This window comes from Diadema antillarum, unplaced genomic scaffold, assembly GCF_040938485.1.
Source record: "Diadema antillarum isolate AM-2024a unplaced genomic scaffold, OU_Dant_1.0 scf00000104, whole genome shotgun sequence".
Taxonomy (NCBI): Eukaryota; Metazoa; Echinodermata; class Echinoidea; order Diadematoida; family Diadematidae; genus Diadema; species Diadema antillarum.
In genome coordinates, this window is record NW_027270993.1 from 204313 (window position 1) to 228057 (window position 23745).

General features: G+C 38.5%; 2 protein-coding genes across 2 annotated transcripts in view; one reads left to right on the forward strand and one right to left on the reverse strand.

Annotated features, from left to right (window-relative positions):
* Positions 1-104: 104 nt before the first annotated feature.
* Positions 105-7271, forward strand: LOC139719088 (ER membrane protein complex subunit 3-like). The gene is made up of 7 exons (XM_071630525.1): positions 105-253; positions 3454-3511; positions 4055-4148; positions 5097-5201; positions 5921-6082; positions 6449-6528; positions 6892-7271. The coding sequence occupies exons 1-7, from the start codon at positions 105-107 to the stop codon at positions 7009-7011; spliced, it is 768 nt and encodes a 255-aa protein (XP_071486626.1). The 3' UTR covers positions 7012-7271.
* A 3866-nt stretch (positions 7272-11137) lies between these two features.
* LOC139719121 (stabilin-2-like) overlaps positions 11138-23745 on the reverse strand; it is a 41588-nt gene continuing 28980 nt past the window's right edge. The window contains exons 27-39 of the mRNA XM_071630553.1: positions 23284-23337; positions 22705-22834; positions 21449-21598; positions 20410-20613; positions 19749-19945; positions 18973-19105; positions 18325-18434; positions 17458-17577; positions 15876-16013; positions 15077-15205; positions 14201-14365; positions 13568-13672; positions 11138-11272 (exon numbers count right to left, since the gene is read on the reverse strand). Of these exons, the coding sequence (XP_071486654.1) occupies positions 11207-11272; positions 13568-13672; positions 14201-14365; positions 15077-15205; positions 15876-16013; positions 17458-17577; positions 18325-18434; positions 18973-19105; positions 19749-19945; positions 20410-20613; positions 21449-21598; positions 22705-22834; positions 23284-23337 (1701 nt within the window). The 3' untranslated portion in view covers positions 11138-11206. The remainder of the gene's footprint in view (positions 11273-13567; positions 13673-14200; positions 14366-15076; positions 15206-15875; positions 16014-17457; positions 17578-18324; positions 18435-18972; positions 19106-19748; positions 19946-20409; positions 20614-21448; positions 21599-22704; positions 22835-23283; positions 23338-23745) is intronic.

Consider the following 23745-nt stretch of genomic DNA (forward strand, 5'->3'; position numbering starts at 1 on the left):
TATTTTTAAAGTAATTTTTCATGGATATTACTAAGCAAAATTTCTTATGCTTTAATTTAAGTCGTCTCGGATGGAATTTACTCACAGAAAAAAAAAATCTCATCATGGCCGAGTTATTACTAGATCCAAATATCAGAATTTGGGTAGTTTTACCGATAGTATTCATAACTTTCTTCGTAGGAATTATCAGACATTATGTTAGTTTACTCCTTGCAAGCCAGAAAAAGGTTGATTTGCAGAAAGTTGGCGACAGGTAAGCTTCGTCTGAGGGATTACCGTATGAGTATGTACTATTACTAATTGTGTGGCCCCACCTATTACAAATTATGTTGTGTTCCAGTACTTTGAAATGTTGACAGTGTGAGAGCTGCTGAGAGGTGAGCAGGCAGAGACAGAGTGATAATGTGATATGACTGATGCTATGATACTGATCTGATATATAGTCTGCATAGTGGTGTCTCGAATGCATGTCGAATAGTTGGCAATCGAGCACTTAGATCTAATTTCATATTATCTACTAGACTCTAAATCTAGCTAAATAACCATGATAACTTTAGACGATTGTAGATGACAGAAAGATCGTCTGTCCGGAGGAGTCTTTTATTTATTTATTTTTGACGTTATCGCTCTCCTCCGTAGACAGACGGAAGCTGGTACTATACATCGCTGTGTGGAAGCTCTAACCACTGCACTGTCTCTAGACTAGAGTAAAATATCCCGTTTGCGGCAGTTTAAGCATTGTTAAGGGTTTTTCCAACTTGTAAACAAATCAGGCAAATTATTTTCAACCATTTCATATATCATAGACAAGATTATTCATTAACGCAATTGTTTTCATGAAAGAAACTTACCACTGACCAACGCAGTTTTCACGATTTACCAGGGCAAAACCCGACACAATTTTCGCCGATAAGGGCGATATGCGACGTAGTATTTCTGCTTGCGGCACGATGTACAATCCCTATGCAATACGCGCGTGCTCCGCGATCTTTAGCTGAACGCCTTCACATGTCTCGCGAACATTGCGTAAGCGCCAATTCCCATTGCGAATGCACGTGAAAATAGCGTGCGCACATGCATTGGCCGCGAACAAAATCGCAATTCTGGCGGTGTTGTTGATGTCTTTCACGTGTTTTTCTCATTTTTTTTCGATGGTAATATCCACTTTCCGAAAAAAATGGCGGCCCACATCGGCTCGCGAAAATTCTATTTTACGTGATGATATGTTTTCAAAATCCATGAACATCGAGAAAACGACAAAAAATCCAGTTTCTTGGACCATTGTTTCTTAACTGTTATGTTAAGAAGTACCGAAAATTTCAGTTTGGATGCGATATGTTGTCATTTTGGTGAGAAAATTTCACTTTCGTCAGAGATCGCGCCCATTTTATCGGTTGGTTTTTGTTGATTGCTAGTGTGTTAGTATATGTGTAGTGTGCATGTAACGGTGCAATGTTGTGTTTAGCTGTATATTACCGTGTATGTTGTACCTGCCGCGAACGGCTGCACGGCCGCTTACTGACGCAGTTACTCTAGTCTATGGAGAATTGGGTGAGATACCTCACCCTTCTTGATTGCGTCTAATTCACAGCCCTTGTGTTAGATTGGCAAATTTAAACTTGTAATTATATAGCAAAATCAACATTTCAAGAATGCATTACACTCACCAGATTAATGAATAATCCAACATTTGGTAGAATTTTCATGAAAAAAGATGCAACTACCATACCAGCTCGTCACCGCGGTACGGTCGTAACAGCTCTTCAACATATGAATGCGTTAGCCAATCACACGAGGTAGATTTCTATGTGTTTTTTATTAAAACACATTCCTCGCACATGACGTGATTGGCTAATGGATTCGAAATGGTGACTTACTGCTAGCGAATGGCGATGTTGCGATATGGATACAAATTTCTGCAATCTAACCTAGTTACTGTGAGTATTTTGATTGCACAGTGTGAGAAAGTTACACCAAATATTGCTGCATAATGTATCATGTCTTGTCAAATTTGTTTGAGTGTAAAAAAGCTGTATGAAATTGGGTTTATCGTAACGTTTGGTCTGTGCGCGACCGCTGGCAGAACAATAGAGACTCCAACCCCAAGCACCTTCTGATCTGGAGATTCTCCCGCCTGAAACCCCTAGCAAACGGGAGACTATAACTTGATGTGCGCGAAGTTCCTTGCGGCCGGGGTCCAGGGCCCGCTTAAGCGCCGTGGAAGCTCAAGGGTTTTAGATGCTCTCTCGTGCTATCTTAAATATATTTTTCAAAAATACATTGACACTATAGAAATCATTTCAAGCGGGAGACACAGGGCCAGGGCGGGAGCGGGAGAACGGGAGAATTTGCAAAAATGGGCTTTCGGCGGGAGATCTCCCGTCTAAAGTGGGAGAGTTGGAGTCTCTGGAACAACCCTACAGGAGCCAGCATCATAGCCTTCGGTCTGTATAGGAGGGGATCCGTGAAGTCAGATGCAGTCTCCGCGGAACATATCCCCGACGACCAGATACAGACCAATCTTTTGGTCAAGATTTTACCCTAATCAAGCTTCCAACATTCAACAAGCAGTGCATGCGAATCCGATCGATTTCGAGTGAATTTTTAATTTTAGTAGGCTACCTATCACTTATCAGTGTTCTCACTATCAGGCACTGCAGGTCATACAGGTTCGATAGCATGTGTTCCGATACTGTGTGCATGTGTGGCAGATGGATGCAGGAGGCATAAAGATAATTTATGTGATTGCTGTGGCTAGCTTGGATGTTAAAAAAATCAGAGGCTGTTGCATCGCAGACTTGTTCACACTTTGCACTCATAAGTGTATGATTGTTGGCCTAGAACCCTATGAGGAGATATTGAATTAATAGCAGTCAACAGGCTGAATTGCTGTTTTATACTTTACAATGATTCAAAATCACACTGAATTACACACTGAGAAATCTGCTCAAGGTATAAATATCTACAAAATGATAAATATAGACTTATTGTAATATTTTGACTAAGTTTGAAATAACAATATAAATTTAACTTCACTGAGGGACTGGTCATGATACTGAGCACAGGCAAACTTGTCGGGTCAATATTTCCCCTTGGATGGTGTGTCTGGAGAGTCATGTTGCAAAATTTTGTGTTCCTAGATATTTTCCTGCATAGATACATTGTATACTGTAGGCCTTATGCTTAACAGTATAACTAAAAATGATAAAAAATTTTTTTCCCCAAAATATTCCACTGCTAGTAGAAGTTAATAGTACTACTAGTACTAGTAGCACTTAGGCTAACTGTGCTGGTGATAATCACACTGCATGAAGACTGGTAGCTCCTCAAGCCATGTAAATACATGTTCCTTTGGTTTTACTTTGTGGCATATTAATGTATACTTGTGTGTTTATATCATCTGTAATACTTCGGTTAACATTGAAATTTCTTCTTTCTTGTTAACCCCATTAGCCAAGCATTGATGAGGAGTAGACTGCTGAGGGAGAATGGAAAGTACTTGCCAAGAAAGGTTGGTAATAACTATCAGCTAGACATGACTAGCACATTCAGAGTTAGTAGTGAAAAGTGGCCACACTTCTTTGCCTGCTGTAGTTTCATGTCAGATTCCTCCCCTTTTATAGGTGCACCTTGCCCAGAGAGGCAACCTTTTATCTTATTCTGTATTGTTTTCAAAGCCTCACATTCTCATACACTTCAAAATCTTTATGTGGTGGTTTTTTTATCCATTTCTGCTTCATTTCTGAGTCTGTTTCTGTAAATGTTTCATGTAAATGCATTATATATTTCATTTATGCTAGTGCAGTTGCCTAAAAATGTTTGTTTATGGCCCTCAAACTGCCTGGTTCTTGTCTCATTCATGTAAACAATTACATTTCAGTTTCAAGTATTTTGCCATTCTTAGTTTTATAATTGCAAATTATTATTATTGCTACAACATCTTATTATTGGTGGGTTTTTTTTTAAATTATCATTATTTTTTTCATTTTTATCATTATTATTATTATCATCATCATCATCATTGTCATTATCATTTAAATTTTTTGTTATTCAGTCGTTCCTGATGAGGAAGCACTTTTTCAACGATGAAGAGATCGGATTCTTTAAGACACAGAAAAGAGAAGGTCCTCCACCCAATCCTATGGCAGGTATGTGCTGCTATCGTAAAGTCCTATTCAGTACTGATCCTTGTTTTATCATGCTTTGTTATTACTGCATTGTCTTATTTAGTACAGAAACACACTATGGATTACATGGCTAGGTGACAGTGTCGATTCAGGTGAACAGAGCATCAACTATTATGAATTTGCTCACATTCAAGAAGTGCTTAGACAAGAAGGCTAAGACCAAGATATAATACAAAGTTGGTTAATCGCAGGCCACCTGACTATGTATTGCCCATGATTTTTATCCTGTTTATTTATGCCAATGTAGGTCATTTTTCAAATTAGAACTACAAAGTTAAGTTAGTGTGAAACTATGTTTAGACTTTAAGTAGTAAAGCGGTAAAAACAGATCTTTTGATTTAGAGTTTGGATCTGCATTGATCCTAAATATTTCCCTGATTCTGCTTTTTGCTACATTTTTCCTTTTAATGTCTTTTTGACAGCAGTGCAAACATTATTTTAGCAGAGAATGTCTGAAAGCATTGTAGTGGTCAGACTAAGATTCCATAAAAGCCATGTACATGTATGTCATTGTAGTGGATTATTACTCGCTATAGTAAATCTAAGTTGTATCTTCTGTCGCATGAAGCTACATGGATCACTCTCATCCTTTGTTTAGGTATAATGAAACATGGTTTTGTCGTGCCTTTAGGGTATTTTTTCCTTGTTAGATATTGAATAGACATCATATGGTGATGATTTTTATCTGTACTTGTTCATCCAGTGGCATGTTAGCAGAAAATATAACATATTGAATATTCCCAGAGTTATCAGTTTATGCCATGGCAGTATTTTCGTTCCAAAGGGCTCCATGTGCAGTACATATGAGTGCCAGTACCTTTGGTGGTATTTTCCTTGAAATCGTTGTGTGAAGATTTATTATTTTCTAGCTCTCTGACATAATTTGCGTTGGCATGTTCATACATTCAGACCCATCAATGATGACGGACATGCTGAAGGGTAATCTGACCAACATCCTTCCCATGATTGTTATCGGTGGCTGGATCAACTGGACATTCTCGGGCTTTGTCATAAGTGAGTCACTCTGTAATGTCTCTTGGATTGTTTGACTTTTAAATCTACTCCTGCATCTTTTGCCCATTTGCTGAGTGACATGTGTGCAGTTATAATATATGCCTCATTAGTTGCCTCTGACCTGAGGTGTATATTTTGTGAGCAGCAGTCTTTATTTAGTCACAAGGATACTAAGCTTAGACCACTTTGTGCAGAAACTGAAGGAAGAATAAGCAGTTTTGAATACTGTGAAATCAGAATAAAATAACTTTTCTTTTAATCAGAGTACATAGAAAGTATGAGTATTGTCCTCAGTTGTATGAATAAAATCTAATTAAATTTGTTGAAATAAAGAGAAAACATGTTCATTATGAGATAAAAATGATAGATGTGAAGTAGCAAATTTTTGTTACTTATAACAATTTATTACTGTAGTACACTAGAGATGTAATTCTGTTTAAACGAGTGAGTGAGATGGATTTAACCTAACACATTTTTGTTTTTCCAGATCAAAAAACTGCAAGCAGTTCCAGGGGGGATAGATGAGTTCTTATTGACACACTTGCCCATTGTAGGACAAATTGTGCAAGTTGGTCATAATGCCTGTGCTTGATTTTGATCTGACATAAAGTAGGAGTTGTGTATTTCTAAATTGCCTCTGTGCTTTGATACCTGCCCAAAGATGTAACTTAGACACACCTCACTACATTTCATCATGGTGTTTGTTTCCATGGTGGCAGCCAAGGTACCGTTTCCCCTCACACTACGCTTCAAGCCCATGCTTCAGCGAGGGGTAGAGCTCGCATCACTAGATGCCTCATGGGTGTCGTCAGCCAGCTGGTATTTCTTGAACGTCTTTGGGCTCAGGAGTGTCTACTCTCTCATCCTGGGAGAAAATAACGGTGAGATTTCTTTCAAGCATACACCCTAGGTTGGGCAGAACTTTGTCTCACTAATTACTGTATTCTGTATCGCAGTGTTCAAGTTAGTTTTCTTTACAGTTTTAGGTAGAAGTGTACATTTTCACTTAAATTGCAAATTTGTTGGACTCTCAGCTACATACATACAAGTAGATATTGCATTCGCACATATGTCGTGAGAACTTCGCACAAAGTGCACAAAAATGGTTTCTGGCTTCATTGTTGGAACGCATTCAAAGAGAAACTTTTCTGAATGTTGAATTTTGCCATTTGTAATCCTTTGCAAATTGTTCACGTGCTCCTTGAAATCAGCCCTTTATTAACCTCCCAATGTATTGATATCTTCAGCTGCTGACCAGGCACGGTTGATGCAACAACAGATGAATCAAGGCATGGCCATGTCTCCTGACCCAGCCAAGGCCTTCAAGGTATGTTACCGATCTCTCCCCAATCTTACCCATTCACATTCATGGACGCCATGTCTTTAAGAGTACATGGCAAAGTTTGTTTGTTTTCCATTTACACAGATTTTATCCTCAATCTTTCATACATTGTCTCTCTCTTTCCATGTGTATATGCGTGTTTACATGCATACTGTATACCTTTTTATAAGCCTCTTCTTTTCTGCAGACATGTGCATTTAACTAGTTCTACGCTATTACAGTTCTCTCTTGCGGTTTTACATTGTTTTCTGAAAAGAACAAAACAAAGCCAGAGTCATTCCTGTAATGGTTTATAATCTATGCATTTAATACTGTCCTGTCCACCACATGTTTCCTGGCTACCCACAGGCCGAGTGGGAGGCACTAGAGATAGCTGACCACCGCTGGGCCCTCAGCAACGTGGAGGAAGAGCTCATCGGCAGGACCCCTACACCCGATGATATCTACGTGAAGGACAAGTATATATGAGTACAAAGCAACCTGTTTCAATGGACAGTGTATATATATTTTAGTTTTTGTCTAAGCCATGGCAAGGCAAGGCTAGGGAAACACTTCATTATTTTGGGAACGCTCATCTGCATTGATATTGATGCTTGAAACAATGCACAAAATGGCACCAAATAAAAAAAGAGAGAAAAAAATGAAGATATTACTCCAGGTGACACAGTGATTTGAATCTGTAACTTCGCTGGAGCTCACCTTGTAAAAAGCACTGTGGATAAATTTCTAAACTTCAAGTGTCAAATATTCATATTGAATAGGTTTTGTCTGTGTTTTTACATTATATAAAGGCACAAATATAACTCTAAATGCAGACATTCAAAATAAGGTGCAGTACAAGTAATCTGAATGAAGCACATGTTAGTAACATAAGTGGTAATGAGACAGGCAACATTTTGTTTGTACCTGAAGGAGCACCAATTTTATCATTTTCCTTACACTTCTTCATCAAACCTGCCCCTGAAACGGAGAAGTAAATTGCTATGTACTCTTATCATTAGCCATTGCATGCCTTGGCAGATAATAGCGGATTGTTTTGAAAAATAACTCTTCATTGCCATGGAAATTACTCATTATATCTCAACTTTTCCATATCCTGGCTATGTAACACACTGAAGTACAAGATACTGTGTGGTGAGTAGCGTAACAGATATTTCCTGTGCTGTATTGCAGATTAATGTTTGATCTACATGTTGTTATAAGGACGTGGACCTCATGATACACACTACTGGCACTACCAGATTTAACACATCAGGGCCCCGATTTGAAATTTCCTTACCACACAGGCTGCCATAGACTTACAGTTGAAATCAACTATATAATCAATTTTAACTCTTCATAAAACAGGGCCTAGGCATGGGCAAGTCATTGCATGAAGTGATATTCTGCCAGAATACCATTTCTTGGTCAATTGCCGAGTGTGGATTGTACAAACTTAGACACTATACCATGATTGTTGTCAGTGATTTTTTTTTTTTTTTCAGGCAACTTGGCAAGAGTGGGAATTCAAAGCTGTGAAATTTTTCAAATAATTTTCATCAAAATTAAAGGTATATGACACACACACAATAGTGTAGACTCGTCAGACTTGTTTTGACGTCGGTTGATTACGATTTAGGATGAAGGATCTAATGTTTTGGAAATGGATTGCGAATAATTTTATGGTAAGTGACATATATTTTTGTCTGTCATAATTTCCTAATAAGGGAAGTGGATGTGTTTCCTTATTTTTGTTTGGTATTTGTTTTCAGTCAGTATCATTATCAATGTTTGTAGACTATAAAATATCAGTCTGTGATTGATTCTTTGGATTACACTTTGTTTTGTTAATGGAAGATTGTTTTAGCTACATCATAATTTGGTGTTGCTTTAAAATAAAAATTGAAAATATGTGTTTGGTGAAATAAGTGCTGACTGTCCAATAATGTGACATACTGACTTTGTGCAGTATCTTCTTGTTTCTTGTCTTGATTTAGATGTCCATGTATTTTTATTTCAAAGAAATGAATGTTGTTATTTACACTGAATCAGAACAACCAACAACACATTTACAATTGTTTTTTATTTAGAAAAAAAAAGTTTATTGCCTTCCATCAAACGTGAAAAAATATAGATATGAGTACTGGAAAATAAAAAATTATTTCAGAAGGGACATTTGTTTGCTTTGTTACAGCAGCATATAGATTGGTGGTACATTACCTTTACATAATGACCTCCATGACCTTCATATCACACATATTATGTCATGGGTACTTGAAAGAACAACAGAACAAAGAGAACCAAAAAGCCAACAACAACAACTAAACAGAAACCCTATTAAGTACAAAGACATGTATACCAGTACAGTGGACTCCTGTTATAACGAAGTCCTCGGGACCGGCAGTTTTCTTTTACTATATCGAAATTTTGTTATAACCAAACAAATAAACAATGAAAATACCTAGAGTGGATAATGCTGCGGCCTGAATTTTACTTCGTTGTAACCGGAATTTTGTTGTAACCGTGTTCGTTATAATGGGAGTGCACTGCAAGTACTTTTAAGTTTTATTTACCAAGGCAAGTTTGAGCCAACATTGCAACAAAAATATTGCACAAAAATGAAAAGGCATGTGTAGAAAATAATAACCAATGGAATTCTCACAGAACATGAACACATTGTAGCTTAGCTTGTCTCACTGATCTTGAAGAATTTTCAAAATAGAGTTAATACCATACTAACATCAAAGACATACAACGTTGTATGCACAAAAATCTTAAGATACCTCCTTATGACATACAACGTTGTATGCACAAAAATCTTAGGATAGCTCCTTATGACATAAGAGAGATATGTGATATATCAAACTCCTTGGAACCTATTAGATAATGGTGTTATGGCACATAAAATACAAAGAAAAAATTACTTTGATGTATTAGTGATTTGTTGTACATGTACATGTAACAGTTGTTTTGTATAATGACATCCACTTCCGACTATGTACTATATTTTACAGATTTTTCTTCCTCACACTTTTCAAAGTTCAACAGAGGCGTACGGTCATGTATGCATACAAATAGAGTGAACTCTTGATATAAAGAACACTCGTGTAACAAAATTTCAATATAACATTTGGATTTTCATGGTCCCAAGGAGTGTGTGGAGAGTTCAATGTACTCTTGCCTCACCTCACTATCCTACCTCACCATCCTACCATACTTACCTAACCTAGCCATCTGCTAAACAAGTGAGACATTTTACTGGGCTCATGAAGCAATCTACATGTATTTACATTTCCATCAGCCATAAGGACAAGTTCACCTTCATAAACATAAGGATTGAGAAAATGTAGCAATATTAGTAGAACACATCATTGAAAGTCTGAGGAAAATCGGACAATCCGTTCAAAAGTTATGAATTTTTGAAGTGTTTGTGCAGTAACCGCTGGATGAGAAGACTACTGCAGTGCACGATGTCACATGCGTACAACAATATAAGGAAAATAAAAAGAGAATTTCACAAAATTTCATCTTTTGAAAAAAGTACACATTCCCTTGACTCGTTACCGACATATGTCATGGGTAATATTATTCCCCCTACCTTTAGAAAGAGGCAAGTCAAATGCTCTTTTATTATGCGAAAAAAATGAAAATATGTTGAATTTTCTTTGCATTTTCTTTATACTGTTGTACTCATATGACATCACAAGCTGTAGTAGTCTCCTCGTCCAGCAGTTCCAACACAAAAATTTTAAAAATTCATAACTTTTGCATCGATTGTCCAATTTTCCTCAAACTTTCACTGATGTGTTCTACTAATATTGCTGCATTTTCTCAATCCTTATGTTTATGAAGGTGAACTTGTCCTTTAATTGGTATTTCAGTTATGATGCAAGCACACATGCACATAAACACATATAGGCCAGGACCTGCTGTTGCAGCTGAGATGTGACGTATTTCATCTTTTCATAATAATTGTGTACAACCTGTGAGGGAAAATATGATGAATATTTTCACTTTATTTTCTTCACTTTTTCAAATCAGCAGCGCACATCTCACAAACAATTGTTTGAGCAACCTGACAGGTATCTCTCTGAAAGAGCTCTATTACCTATTATGTATACTCTGTTATAAATTGTTCAGTTATTGCTCAGTAAGACACATATATACAGCACACATGCAAGACAATTTGTTGAACAAGATACATTTAAGACAATACATGCATATTTTTTACTCAGAGGTACATCAGCTTCATGCTGAAACTATCAGAACAACAGTGTGCTTCTATTAAAACCAAAGCCGATTTACAGAGAGGTACCAGTAACCATTTAGAAACGATAAGTATTGACCCTTGTATAATACTGTGATTTAGTTAATATCTTTTATTCAATCACTGGTACTATATTATATTCAACCCCATAGGAAAGGCTTATCCACATTTCTTAGCCCCATATCCATGTTTTGCACAATTCTCGGGTACAAGAAAAAAAAATGGACTACATTGTACTTATATTCACTACTTGATAACAATAAAGAAATAAAGCCACTTATGCACATGCTAAGAAGGTAACACTAATGAAAATGAACAGAGCTTTTACACACTAATTATCACAGATTGCATCATCATACATCATACACTGGTCCGTTCTGAAGACTGTTCAATGTTGGGTCACACAAGCGCGGGTTCTCACATTATTGTTTCTCCATTTCTCACGGTCTCTTCTCTCGCTTCTCCTAACATCAGCTGATCAAACTAAGGAGTAGCAAAACAGAACGGAAACACATTCTTGTTTTTATCTCATTCAGTCCTAAACATGTTTGCATGCTATATTGTTTAAAGATTTACGAGGGCCCTGTTTCATAAAGCTGTTCTCAAAGTTACGAACAACTTTCGAGCGACTGGTGATCAGTTCTGTTGTGCTATACTTATCAGAATTTCCATAATTCAGCACAAGAACTGATTACCAGTCGCTCGTAAGATGTTCGTAACTTTACGAACAGCTTTATGAAACACCCCCCTGGTGTGTAGAATACCAGCAAGTCTATAGCAAGTCAGAAAATGTCAGATAAAAACTTTTCAAGCACCAAGGCATGATGTGTAATTTGATGAAGTGAGGTGTTGCATAACAATCGTGAGCTGGCATTACTATTCCACAGTTTGTTTTGATGACATCATTATTAAGTTTTGCATACCATGTGTAATCTAATACATCAAGAGCTGGGATGCAAACAGCACTGCAGTAGTTTGAGGGCTGAAGAGGCATATTTTTGGTGGGAAAACACTATTTTTACCTTTCCTGCAGCATATTTATTTGGGTAAACAGTATTTTCCATGAAACCTGCAGTATTTTTGGCAAAGAAAAAAATCCCATAACATACATGATACAGTGGACTCCTGTTAAAACGAAGTCCATGGGACCGGCAGTTTTCTTTTGTTATATTGAATTTTGTTATAACCGAACAAACGGACAACCAAACAGAGAGAAGATAATGTTGCAGTCTGAATTTTCACTTCGTTGTAACCTGAATTTTGTTATGACTTTGTTCGCTTTAACGGGAGTACACTGTACTGCAAAACAAGAGACCCGCGGGTCTAGCGCTCACCTGAGTATCGCAAGTTCACCTTTCACGCAGTCACTAATCTAAATTATTCACAGCTCTACCAAAATTTGACGAGGCATTCTCAAGTGGAAGATGAAAATGTACAATAAGGGCCCAATTTTTTCAAGATTCCTTAATTTGGGGGAATTGGAGCCCCCTGGGGCCCTCTGGGTGGGGCATGGTGCCCAGTTTGATAAATTGAGATTCTGACCACCTAGGGATGCTACCTGCCAAGTTTGACAAAAATCCATCATGAGGTTTTCAGGAAGAAGATGAAAATGTACAATTCAGGCCCCCATTTGGACCCTTCCAACCACCCCCCCCCCCTACCCCCAAGAGGGGCACCCCTGGATCTCCTATGAACAAACTTGAAACTACAGTCATTAATGTACTCACTCATAGTATTATCTCAGCTCTATAACTTCTGATTCTAGAGAAGATTTTTAAAGATTCCTTCATTTGGGGGGTTTGGGCCCCCTGGGGGCCCCCTGGGCGGGGCATGGTGCCCATTTTAACAAATTGAGATCCTAACCCCCTAGGGATGCTACCTGCCAAGTTTGGTGAAAATGGGTCATGGGGTTCTCAAGAAGAAGATAAAAATGTCCCAAGGGGGGGCACCCTTGATTCTGCCATGAACAAACTTGAAACTACAGTCATCAATGTGCTAACTCATAGTATTAACCTAGCTCTATCACTTCTGGTTCTAGAGAAGAAGATTTTTGCGGATTCCTTAATTTTGGGGGGTTTGGGCCCCATGGGGGCCCCCTGGGTGGGTCATGGTGCCCATTTTAACAAATGGAGTTCCCAACCCCCTAGGGATGCTACCTGCCAAGTTTGGTGAAAATGGGTCATGGAGTTCTCAAGAAGAAGATGAAAATGTACAATTTAGGCCCCATTAGAACCCTTCCCCACCCCCCTCCCCTGGGTCCCAAGGGGGGCACCCCTGATTCTGCCATGAACAAACTTGAAACTACAGTCATCAATGTACTAACTCATAGTATTAACTTAGCTCTATCACTTCTGGTTCTAGAGAAGAAGATTTTTACAGATTCCTTAATTTTGGGGGGTTTGGGCCCCCCTGGGGGCCCCCTGGGTGGGGCATGGTGCCCATTTTAACAAATTGAGTTCCTAACCCCCTAGGGATGCTACCTGCCAAGTTTGATGAAAATCGGTCATGGGGTTTTCAAGAAGAAGATGAAAATGTAAAAAGTTTACGCACGACGCACGACGGACGACGGACGACGGACGACGGACGACGCACGACGCACGACGCACGACGGACGAAGGGCGATCGCATTAGCTCACTTGAGCCTTTGGCTCAGGTGAGCTAAAAAGTAACTGTTGGAATCTCTGCAAGAGGCATTTAGTATATTAGTGTAGCAGAATTCCACATTGTATTGAAAATAGTGCTTCTGCCATAAAACGGTCACTATCACTCATGTCTCACCTCTGTGTAGCGAACTTCTTCTTGATGTTCAGTCGATGATGGAGAACAAGGTGGCTGTAAAGTTTCCATTGGAGCCAGTGTTATTGCTGCTGGATGGCTGCCATTCTACAGAGTTTCACAATCATGAATGACCATTGTAACTCATGACTCATCAACATATGACTCATATGACTATTTTAACCTATGACTCAGCTATCACTCTATCTTTCACTCACTTTAATTGTGAGAGAATTATCACTATGAAACAAGTAAAAAAAAAATATTGATTTATTCTTTTTCATAGCAAAGCTACCAAAATATTTGAAAACTGTATCTGAAATAATCAGAAATTTTACCATTATGAGATTTAGTAGGTGAAATGACAAGTAATGACAGAAAAAGAGCCTCAGTCACAAAAAGAATCTAGCTCTCTGGAAATGAGTAATAAGATTCTAATTAAGCTGTATTTTCATTCACTAGTTCTCTTTTTTATTTCCCTCGGAGGATGTTTAGGTCTGCCTTGATAGCGTAGTCAACATAACTACCTTGAACTCAAAGGCAGAGGTAGCACGAAATGAGTTGGATCGTATCAAGCCAAAAACTTGTCAGTGCCGAAAACATTGCTTGGAGGGAAATACTTGTCATGGAGCTTACTTGAGGAGGTTGAGGCATTGCTGTACCGGTTGTGATGGCAGTCAACTCTCGTATTCTCTTCCCCCGAAGCCAGTACAGCACCACGATGGCCACAAAGGCAAGGAGAGCAACAGGAATGGCAATTCCCGCAAATATGTGACTCGCGGAAATATTTGAAGTGATTGGCTGCCATTGTCAAGAGAAACAAGAGTAAACTTTGTCATGAAACAACAGCTATTCATGTCAGACTAATTCTCAGAGGCATGAACTTGCGTTCATTTGAATATTTTCATGTTTAGATAGATAGCAAGTACTTTAAGCAAGTACTTTACTTGGGAATTTTATTTCAAGGCAGATACTATTTCCCAATGTCCCCTACCATCATATATTACAGCATACAAGACATTGTGGAAACCAGTAAATATACATTAAGACTGATATATTTTTGCTATGAAAAAAAAGAAAGAAAGTAAGATATCCAACTGCAACATGTCTATGTCTACAACTGGTTTCAAACTTTTATTTTCAGTTTTCTCTGTTTTTCCCCAAAACAAATTATGCCACCAGTGCAGTGACTGCTAAGTAAAAGAATCTCTCCTCACCTAGATTGCCTATGAACTGCATCAATCATGGCAGACATGTTTGGAGCCAATACAGTGCACTCCCGTTATAACGAAGTCCTCAGGACCAGCAGATTTCTTTTGTTATATCGAAATTTCGTTATAACCGAACAAATGAACAATACAAAAACATAGTGCCAATAATTTTGCGACCTGGATTTTTATTTCGTTGCAACCGGAATTTCGTTATAACCGTGTTTGTTATAACGGGAGTGCACTGTATCCGTATAACTAGTCACATATGAAGACATTACTGTGACACTCTTTTGAGCGTTACCGTTGAAACTGTCTCGCTGGAGCACATCTTGGCCGAGATGGGCAGCGGCTGCTCAATGATGTGAATGAGTCCGTTAGTGGCTGGGATGTCAAAGGTCAAAATCCTTACCCCCTCTACTGTCAATGTGATCTGTAGTATGTGCAAAGTAACAGCATGCCATTATCAACTATGATATCAGTCTTTGCCAGCACAGAATTGTCAGTAATGATACTAAATTAGGTTATTCAGCGTGCTTAGCATACATCACTTTCTTTCTCTTTGATTCATTCTGTAACGTTAAAGAGAGATGAAAATTCTAAACAGCACTTTATATTTGCCTTACTTCTTTCTCACACAGGCTGAGGAAAACTATTATGCAGTTATAAATGAAGTGTAAAAGTTTATAAGTTTACTGTAAAAAAAAAAGAGAAAAAATAGAGTGAAATAGACAGTTGGTTCCATGCATTCTTTTCAAACACTGTCAATAATATCACATGTAGTTGACTTTAATAATGACATGCATTAATAAACAAGTGCTGAATGGTATAGTGTATTATATGGTCTCCTTTGCCATAGCCAACATAGAAGATACTCGAGTTTCTGATGTGAAAATCCATAATTTCTTCTCTAAAATCTAGAAATTATTTGCGTCATCTGTGAACAAAATTTTGCCATTGACGTGCAACAAGTTGAGCAGTTTTCTCTCCCTTCAGGATTGCATACAGAGATCTATCAGAGATGCTTCAACCGTTCACAGATAATTATCACATTCCACTGGAGAGGGACAAATTGAAATGAATGAATCAATCAACAAGATTACCTGATGATCGTGGCTCTCAATCTGCTGCACTCGTAGCCCTATCCCATGCATCGTCTCCAGCCTGGGCGTGGTCAGGAGGTCCTCCCGGCTCCACCGGTCATGCACAATGTGGAACTGCACCTGGGATGGGTAGAAGGTCTGGGCCGAGAAAAATGACAAGTTTTCATCTTAGGATGCCAATGTAGGGACGATCATCACACAGACTACAAGAGGCTTTATCAAGACCACAACACTGTTTGTAATACTATTTCATCTCTCCATCAGTTATCTCAGAATATCTGCCATTCCACTTTGAAAAAATCAATTTCTCAAGTGTGTATGTTGGTCAAACTCTAGATACCCATGCAGTGATTTTTCTTAGTGTACATGACTACCACTATAGTGATTCTAGTCATTTTCTCATGTCTTCAATTTTTGTCTTACCATCATGTATAGATGCTTTTAATCAGTTTAGTAAGTCATACAGTTAGTGCTAGTGTTGGTTTATGGTGATTTTCTATTGAGAGCATATCATACCCTTCAAACAAAAGACTTATCTTCTCTGAAACTGTGATTACACCTTGTATATGAACAGATTAGTTGAAAAAAGCCTAGGGTATGCTTTTTGTTGTGCCTTGGCTATGCAAAGTCATTATTTCACTGAAGAAAAAATATGTTCTGGGCAGAAAAAAAGGGTCCACTGTTATCTTCAACCTTTCCCTAGTGTCATTTTGAGAAGAACATTTAACCCTAACTAGGCCGGGCTATTTAGGTAGATGATAGAGCCGGGGGGGGCCTCCCAGGCCCCCCCTCCGGTTCTCAACCGTCGACCGCGCGATCGCGACAAAAATTGGCACACGCATTGCCTATGATGTAATCTAAAGCACCATGAAGTTAATTTTTTCAAAAATTATCATTTACACTAAATTATGCTAATTTATGCATAATGATGCATGAAATCAGACAATTTGGTATAAATCACTCAATAAAGCTCAAAACAGGCACATTTTTGGTGTAAATATTCTTTATAGTGTCCTTAGCAAATGTAAGAGAAAAAATTGCACAATCAGAAAAAATTTCCTAAGTATTTTATTGTTTTGTGAATTTCTTATGTATTTCTCTGTTTTTTCGACTTTATGTTTTTCATTGTTTTTTCGATGAAATTTGTCCGTGACATTGTTCCGAGCAAGAAAATGCATTATTAATTGATTTTAATCAATAAACCCCCCAAATAATCATGCTTTTATGAAATTTGCCTGTAAACACAGTTTGCATTGAAATTGTACACAAATTCACATTTTTGAGCAATTTTTGGTCTGACATGCATGTGCATATTTATGCGCAACTTTGGAACCGCACACCCGGGCATCGCAAATTTGGTGTCAAAAGATGCGGGAGACTCAAAAGAAAAAAGTCATGAAAAGTCGCGGCGATAGCTTCTCGCGATAGCGATACATCGCGCGAAACGTGGAGGGGGGGGGCCTCGGAGGCCCCCCCCTCCCCCGGCCTAGTTAGGGTTAAGACAGAAAAGAACAAAAAAGATCAATAGTTGTTGATTGTTTGTAGTGATATTCGAGAGAGAAGACAATAAGAGCTAGGTTACCAGTTGGGTGCCATTTTCAGAAATGTGAGGAATGAAAACTGTCACAGGATCATCACCATTCCTAAGGTCCTGGACCAAGTCCCTGCGATTGGTACAGAGATCTGAAAACTGTGCAAGGACCTGAAGAAAGAGACAGAAATTTAGCAATGGAGGGTTTTCCACAGAGTATCTGTGGAGTAAAGACTTTTCTCATGAGCACAAGATATGTACTGTATATGCCGAATATTTCGTGAAGTTTTTATTTTCGCAAATTTTGTGAGTCAGGTACTATTCGCGAAATTAAAGACACACGAAAATGTTGACTCTGATCCCAATGTGAATGTGACATACGCCTGTACACTTCTCCATTCAGTGCAGGACTTCATGATCGCGAATTTAACCACTCGCAAAACATATGGCGTATACAGTATCTCATCCGTGAGAACAGTGCAAATTAAAGCCATGCAGAAGTACCAGTTAAACAGTGCTGTGTGTTGTGACAATTTCTTGCAGCATGCTACACACTTTAATCCAGGGCATACATCTACCAGTAATTATTACTGTACGGGTAATCTTGCAAACTATTTGATCTGTGATATTTCTGTTGCACATACAGTCAATTTAATATCCGTAAAGCCACAAAAGTATTATGTTTTTTGACATAATGAAACCACTGGATTTATATCACACCGCAAAAGATCATGATGGAATACTTCTACAAGTGTCCTTAGATCATGGTAGATGTAACGCAGTTAGATGAAACAACAACAAACACAAAGGAAGGTCAGGTCAATTATATTGTGGCTGAAGACTGTGGTAGCATGCCTGATGGGGCAGTATGAAATTATGATATATGGTCTTTGAAAAACACACGCAGCCAAACCTCACCTGACTAAACTGGAAGAAGTCTGGGGTGCTACTGATTGTGTCAAATAGGTTGCCATTACATATCACTCCATCTCCAACATATCCATCTAGACACTGGCATCGCCTGAAACCTAAAAAAAGTCAAATGAGTTAAGACATTTATTTGTCAGACTTCAGTATATTTCATGAAACATTCTGACTTGTCATTACTATAACAACACAACTGTTCCTAAATCATTGTTGTAAATGAAATGAAAATGTTTCTCATTTTATATGCCCCCCCTTTTTTTTGGGGGGGGGGGGGGGGTGAAATGTGCACTACCACACAGAGTAGTTTGATCTCATGAATGTGCAGTGGGGCAACACATGTATAATTCATGACAAAACTTTTGAGTTAATCCCTGAGGCAGACTTCCCAACCCAGGGAAGAATCTGAATTTTGACCATTCCCAGCTCTTGTTTCAATAGGAGTTTCTATTTTTTTGATAATTTTATTATACACTCCTATGGGATTGCTCTTCTTTTCCAACTTTTGAGCCAAATCATCCCTACTTTTCAGTCAGAAAGTTTGGGAGGTCTGCCTGAGGTGTTTATCAGATGGCGATGATACCATCATGAAGAAGAGGACAGATGAGACCATCGTGGAGGGTATGGGAAGGACTCACGCACCCCCATTGGCTCCCTCCAGACAGATGGCATTGGGTGAGCAGCCTCCATTATTGGAGAGACAACTTGTGGTAGGAAGATGACACTCAAACCCATTCCCTGAGTAGGGTGGCTTACACCAGCAGCTCCTAGAGTTCTAGCTCCGTAAACCAAAGAACAGAGCATAGACAGGAAGAATGAAGAAAAACAGAAGCAAGTTAAACTATCACACATTCAGTTCAACGATAAGATGGTATGATCTGATTTTGCAACATCAAAAGGTTTATTGTGTACTAGTATTTCAAAGCATTATTTTAAGCTTTCAACTCAGTTTTGAATGCTGTGACATTCATATTACATAAAGCAGGCAGTGAATCCCTAATATCAGTCAAAAAAGGGTTGAAAAATCGTTTTAAAAATGATTGTTTGCTATCCTATGATTGCTGACTCAAATATGACTCTACAAACACAACATCTCAGCAACTACTCTGTTTTCTACGGAGAGGCAACACAACAAGGTCCTCTGCAAAGCAAGTTGAACTTGAGCTTGTCAGTGTTGAAAGACAATGCCAGAAACTTTGCTAATTTTCTCTGATTTGATGCATGAAAGTAAATCACTATACTGAAATAAACTTCTTAATCTCACACAATTTTAATGAGATGCTACACTTCAAAATTAACATAAAAGTTGTGTTTCTAAAACCATGGGCATGAAAGTCCAAGTAATAATGAAGTGAAATATGGCTTGTCCTGCAAGAATGAAATTTAGAGATTTTATTGTTTAACTCGGTTTGACTCACAGCACCATGAAATCGACAGGATGCATTGGGATGGCAGCCTCCATTGTTCTCCATGCACAGGTTGACAGGAAGACACACAGTGCCATCACCATAGTAACCATCATGGCACTTACAGGTGGCATCCAATGATGAGGCATCATGGGAGCAGGTAGCATGGACACTGCAGCCACCATTGTCATGGAAACATTGATTGGTGCCTAAGAAAGATGAATCATGACAGAATAAAGGATTTGTTAGATTATAGAGGGCATAAAGATCGTACCGAAAGATAATGGAGCTGCATGGTGTGTGGAGATGGCCTGGGGGATCACATTCAATCACCTCAGACAGCATATAGTGCTAATAATGTGACTAGAAACATAATAGTGCCAAACTGAATTCATCTTTGTGTATCTGTGAAACTACAAAGCCTGATCAGAGGGCCCAGGTTCTGTCTCAAGTTTTGCAAAAATGAAACCTGTTTCCCATCTGTCATCAGTCACAAATGTATGCATGAAACGAAATTTGTTTCAGCAGACTTACTGTCATGTTTTAGTGGGATTTCTGTAATCCATTATTCCCCACAGAGCACGAAGATTATGCTGTTTGAACTCTATTGAAGGATATGGGTCATAAGAGATTAAGTAGTACAAGGTCAATATTCTGACTTTGCAAGACCTACCAATACAAGAGTAGCCATCTCCGTGGTACTGAGGCAGACACTGACAGATGTTGTCTGGTCGACACACAGCATTCTGGTGACAGGTAGGGGTGCATGAGGGTGGGGTGTCAAGGGGTGTGTCACAGAGAGGACCAGTCCTGTTGGCAGGGCAGAAACACTCCCCAGTCTGCCTCAGACAGATGGAGGATTCAGCACAGCGGCACTCTGTCAAAGGTCATTTATAAAGAACAGAGAATATATGAGAGCTGTGAATATATATCATTCTGACTAATGATTAATTAACTCTTTATATGCCATGGTGGAAACCCCCTGTGTGCCACGTTATTCTGAGACACGAAAGTAGTCATGCTTCGAGAAACAATTCTGTTTTTCCAATCTATGTAACTTCTACAAATTTCTGTTAAGCTGGACATAACAGTGAGCAAAGTTGAAGAGGAATGCCAAGCTTTGCTTTGATATAGATTGTATGACAAATCTATTTCTATCTATTTTTTTAATGGCCAGTTGCTACATTACTGTAAAGGCATGACTTTTGCACATGAAACCGTGAGAGAAACTTAGAATTTACATGCAAATTTAGTTGGGAACACCGCTTGATAGTCAATCACCACATAGAATGCAAGCTGTATGTAAAAGGAACAAAAGCGCGAGAAAAGCTTTCATTGTACCGCGGGATTAGGCGATTTATCGATCAGTTTAAGCGGATTAGTGCATTTGAGCGGGATATGCAAAGTTGGCACGCCGTCGACTGAGTGGGACGTGTGAACATGGCACATATAGAGTTAAAATCATATCAAATCCAGTTTGGTACTCAATCCAATTTTAGTATTCTTGCATTCTGACTGTAAATCACCATTACCATATGTGACATATGATCTGTGCATTCACCAAGATTCAGCCTATATATTTTCTCATTTAGTTACTCTTGGCTTGTTTTCCTATAATGACAAATCTCTTTGCCTTATTTATCACTTTTGGGATATAATTATTTTCTTTAGAGATGTTCTATCATCTGAAAATACCTGACAATATTTCTCACCTTTACAAAGTGGACCATATCTTCCTGGTGAACACTTCTCACATGCTGTTCCTGTGTAGCCTTCCTTGCAACGACATTTTCCATTTCCCTCCATGCCATCGAGGCAGTTGCCATGGTTACTGCATGGATGAGTAGGCCCTCCTGGACATTCTGAAAACAGAAAGGACAAAGAAATTCAAATAAATGTTATCTTTTACTTCCTGTTGGACAAAGACTAAAGAGAGATTTGTTCCAAGTGATATATCGTCACTGGGGCGACAAGACATCATATCTACAAAATGTCAAATGTTCAGGAGAGCCAAAAAACATGGCGGCCAAAGCACTATAGCAAATGGGATGGCCAATTTCCTTTGACATGCCGAGGTGGCTTCATTTTTGGAGTAAGACAGTTGGGATTTGGACAGGACATCACTTAACCCATTATTTGACTATTAATCCAAAAAAGTCATTTTCATCAAAATGTGCAGATACAAGGTCTTGTCACCCCAGCAATGATATGCTCCTGGTCAGTATGGATGAAGGCATGGTGGTTTCGTTACAGAATGATGCAATCACTGTAATCAAAGCATATGTCATGATGTAAATACTGTTGTTGCAAATGATTTGGTTTCAAGCATTTACTTTTGCTGAAGAACATATCTTCCTCTTTCTCTTCTGCTTCTAATCAAACTATTGTTACTTGTAGTGCTAATATATTAACAATTATCACTGTAACGGCCATCATTATTTTCAAAATATATCACAATTAATATCTATGACTGCCATCATCATCCCCATCAATATCATTGACATCTTCTTCTTCATTATTATTTACTTCTTCTTCTTTATCATCACAATCATCTTCATCATCTTCTTTGCCATTACAATGACTATCTCCTTCATCATCACCTCCTTTTTATCATCACCAACATCACCATCATCACCATCATCATCAGCATCATCATCACCATCACCATCATCATCACTTCATCATCATCATCATCATCATCACTATCATCATCATCATTATCATCTTCAGTACCATCATCAGCATAATCATCATCATCTCCATCACCATCATCATCACCATCATTACCAACATCACCATCATCAGCAGCATCATCGTCATCATCGTCATCATCACCATCATCTTGATAATTACCACCACACTCAACTGCATTGTCTTCTTATTCATCATTGTAAGCATCATTTTCTTCTTATTATCACCACTATCATTATCATCATTGTCCAGACCATCCACCTTTAGTAAACATTACCGAGACAGTTGGGGCCATAGTATCCTGGACAGCAAAGGGGCCTCGTGGAGGTAAAGTTGCATCTGGCGTGGCAACCCACCTTGCTGTTATACCAGCCTCCAATATACCTACAGCCCCTCTCCACCTTGCCCTGTTCACAGGACAAAGTCAGAATTACAGTGATGCAGTGTTATCCACAAATCATAACTGAGATCATAAGTATTCATAGAGTATATGAGGATGAAAAGTTACAATATTAATTATTAATATTAACAACGGTAAGAACATAAGCCCAATAATTCTCCTTTTGTTTTGTTTTTCTGATGACTAAATACTGCGAACTCTTACCAGTGCTTGCTATATCCACACTACATTCAATAATGATCTATACCTTCTTATTCCTATCCATGTACACCAAATGAAAAGGCTCGACTCCAAAGCTCCTATAAAAGCTCCTTCCAATTTATGAGATCATACAAGTCAAAACCTATCATTTCCATGAATCTTGCCACTACTGATGGTGCTTGAAGAAGCAACCAGAAGAAATAAAAAGTATTTCAGTTCATCCAATACTTTCAGAAATCCCAGAAGACAACTTACCACCTGCGGAGTATTGGGCGGACACATGGGACTACCACATCTCTTACAGCGGCCCTAGAGGGAGACATTTATTAGAGACAATTACTTTATTTTCATAAAATTCATATTGTTTGGCTTAGGGATATCTCTATTTGGGAAGAAAAATGCAGTAATTGGATGCACTATCTACGCTATGGCCGTTAAGTTCCTGCAAGCAAATTTCACGGATCCAACCTAAGTGATGTGCTAGAAATATATAAGTGTTGGTCATACTTTTACTTTGACTAAAAGAGAAAGCACTATAAAATTGAAAATGTTAATATGGATGAATATATTCATGGTAGTCTTGATGATCTACTGTATACGCCATATATTTCGCGAGTCTAAATTTTTGCGAATCGGGACTTCGCAACAATTTCGCGAGTGGTTAAATTCGCGATCGTGGAGTCCTGTACTGAACTGTCAAATGTATGTGCGTACGTC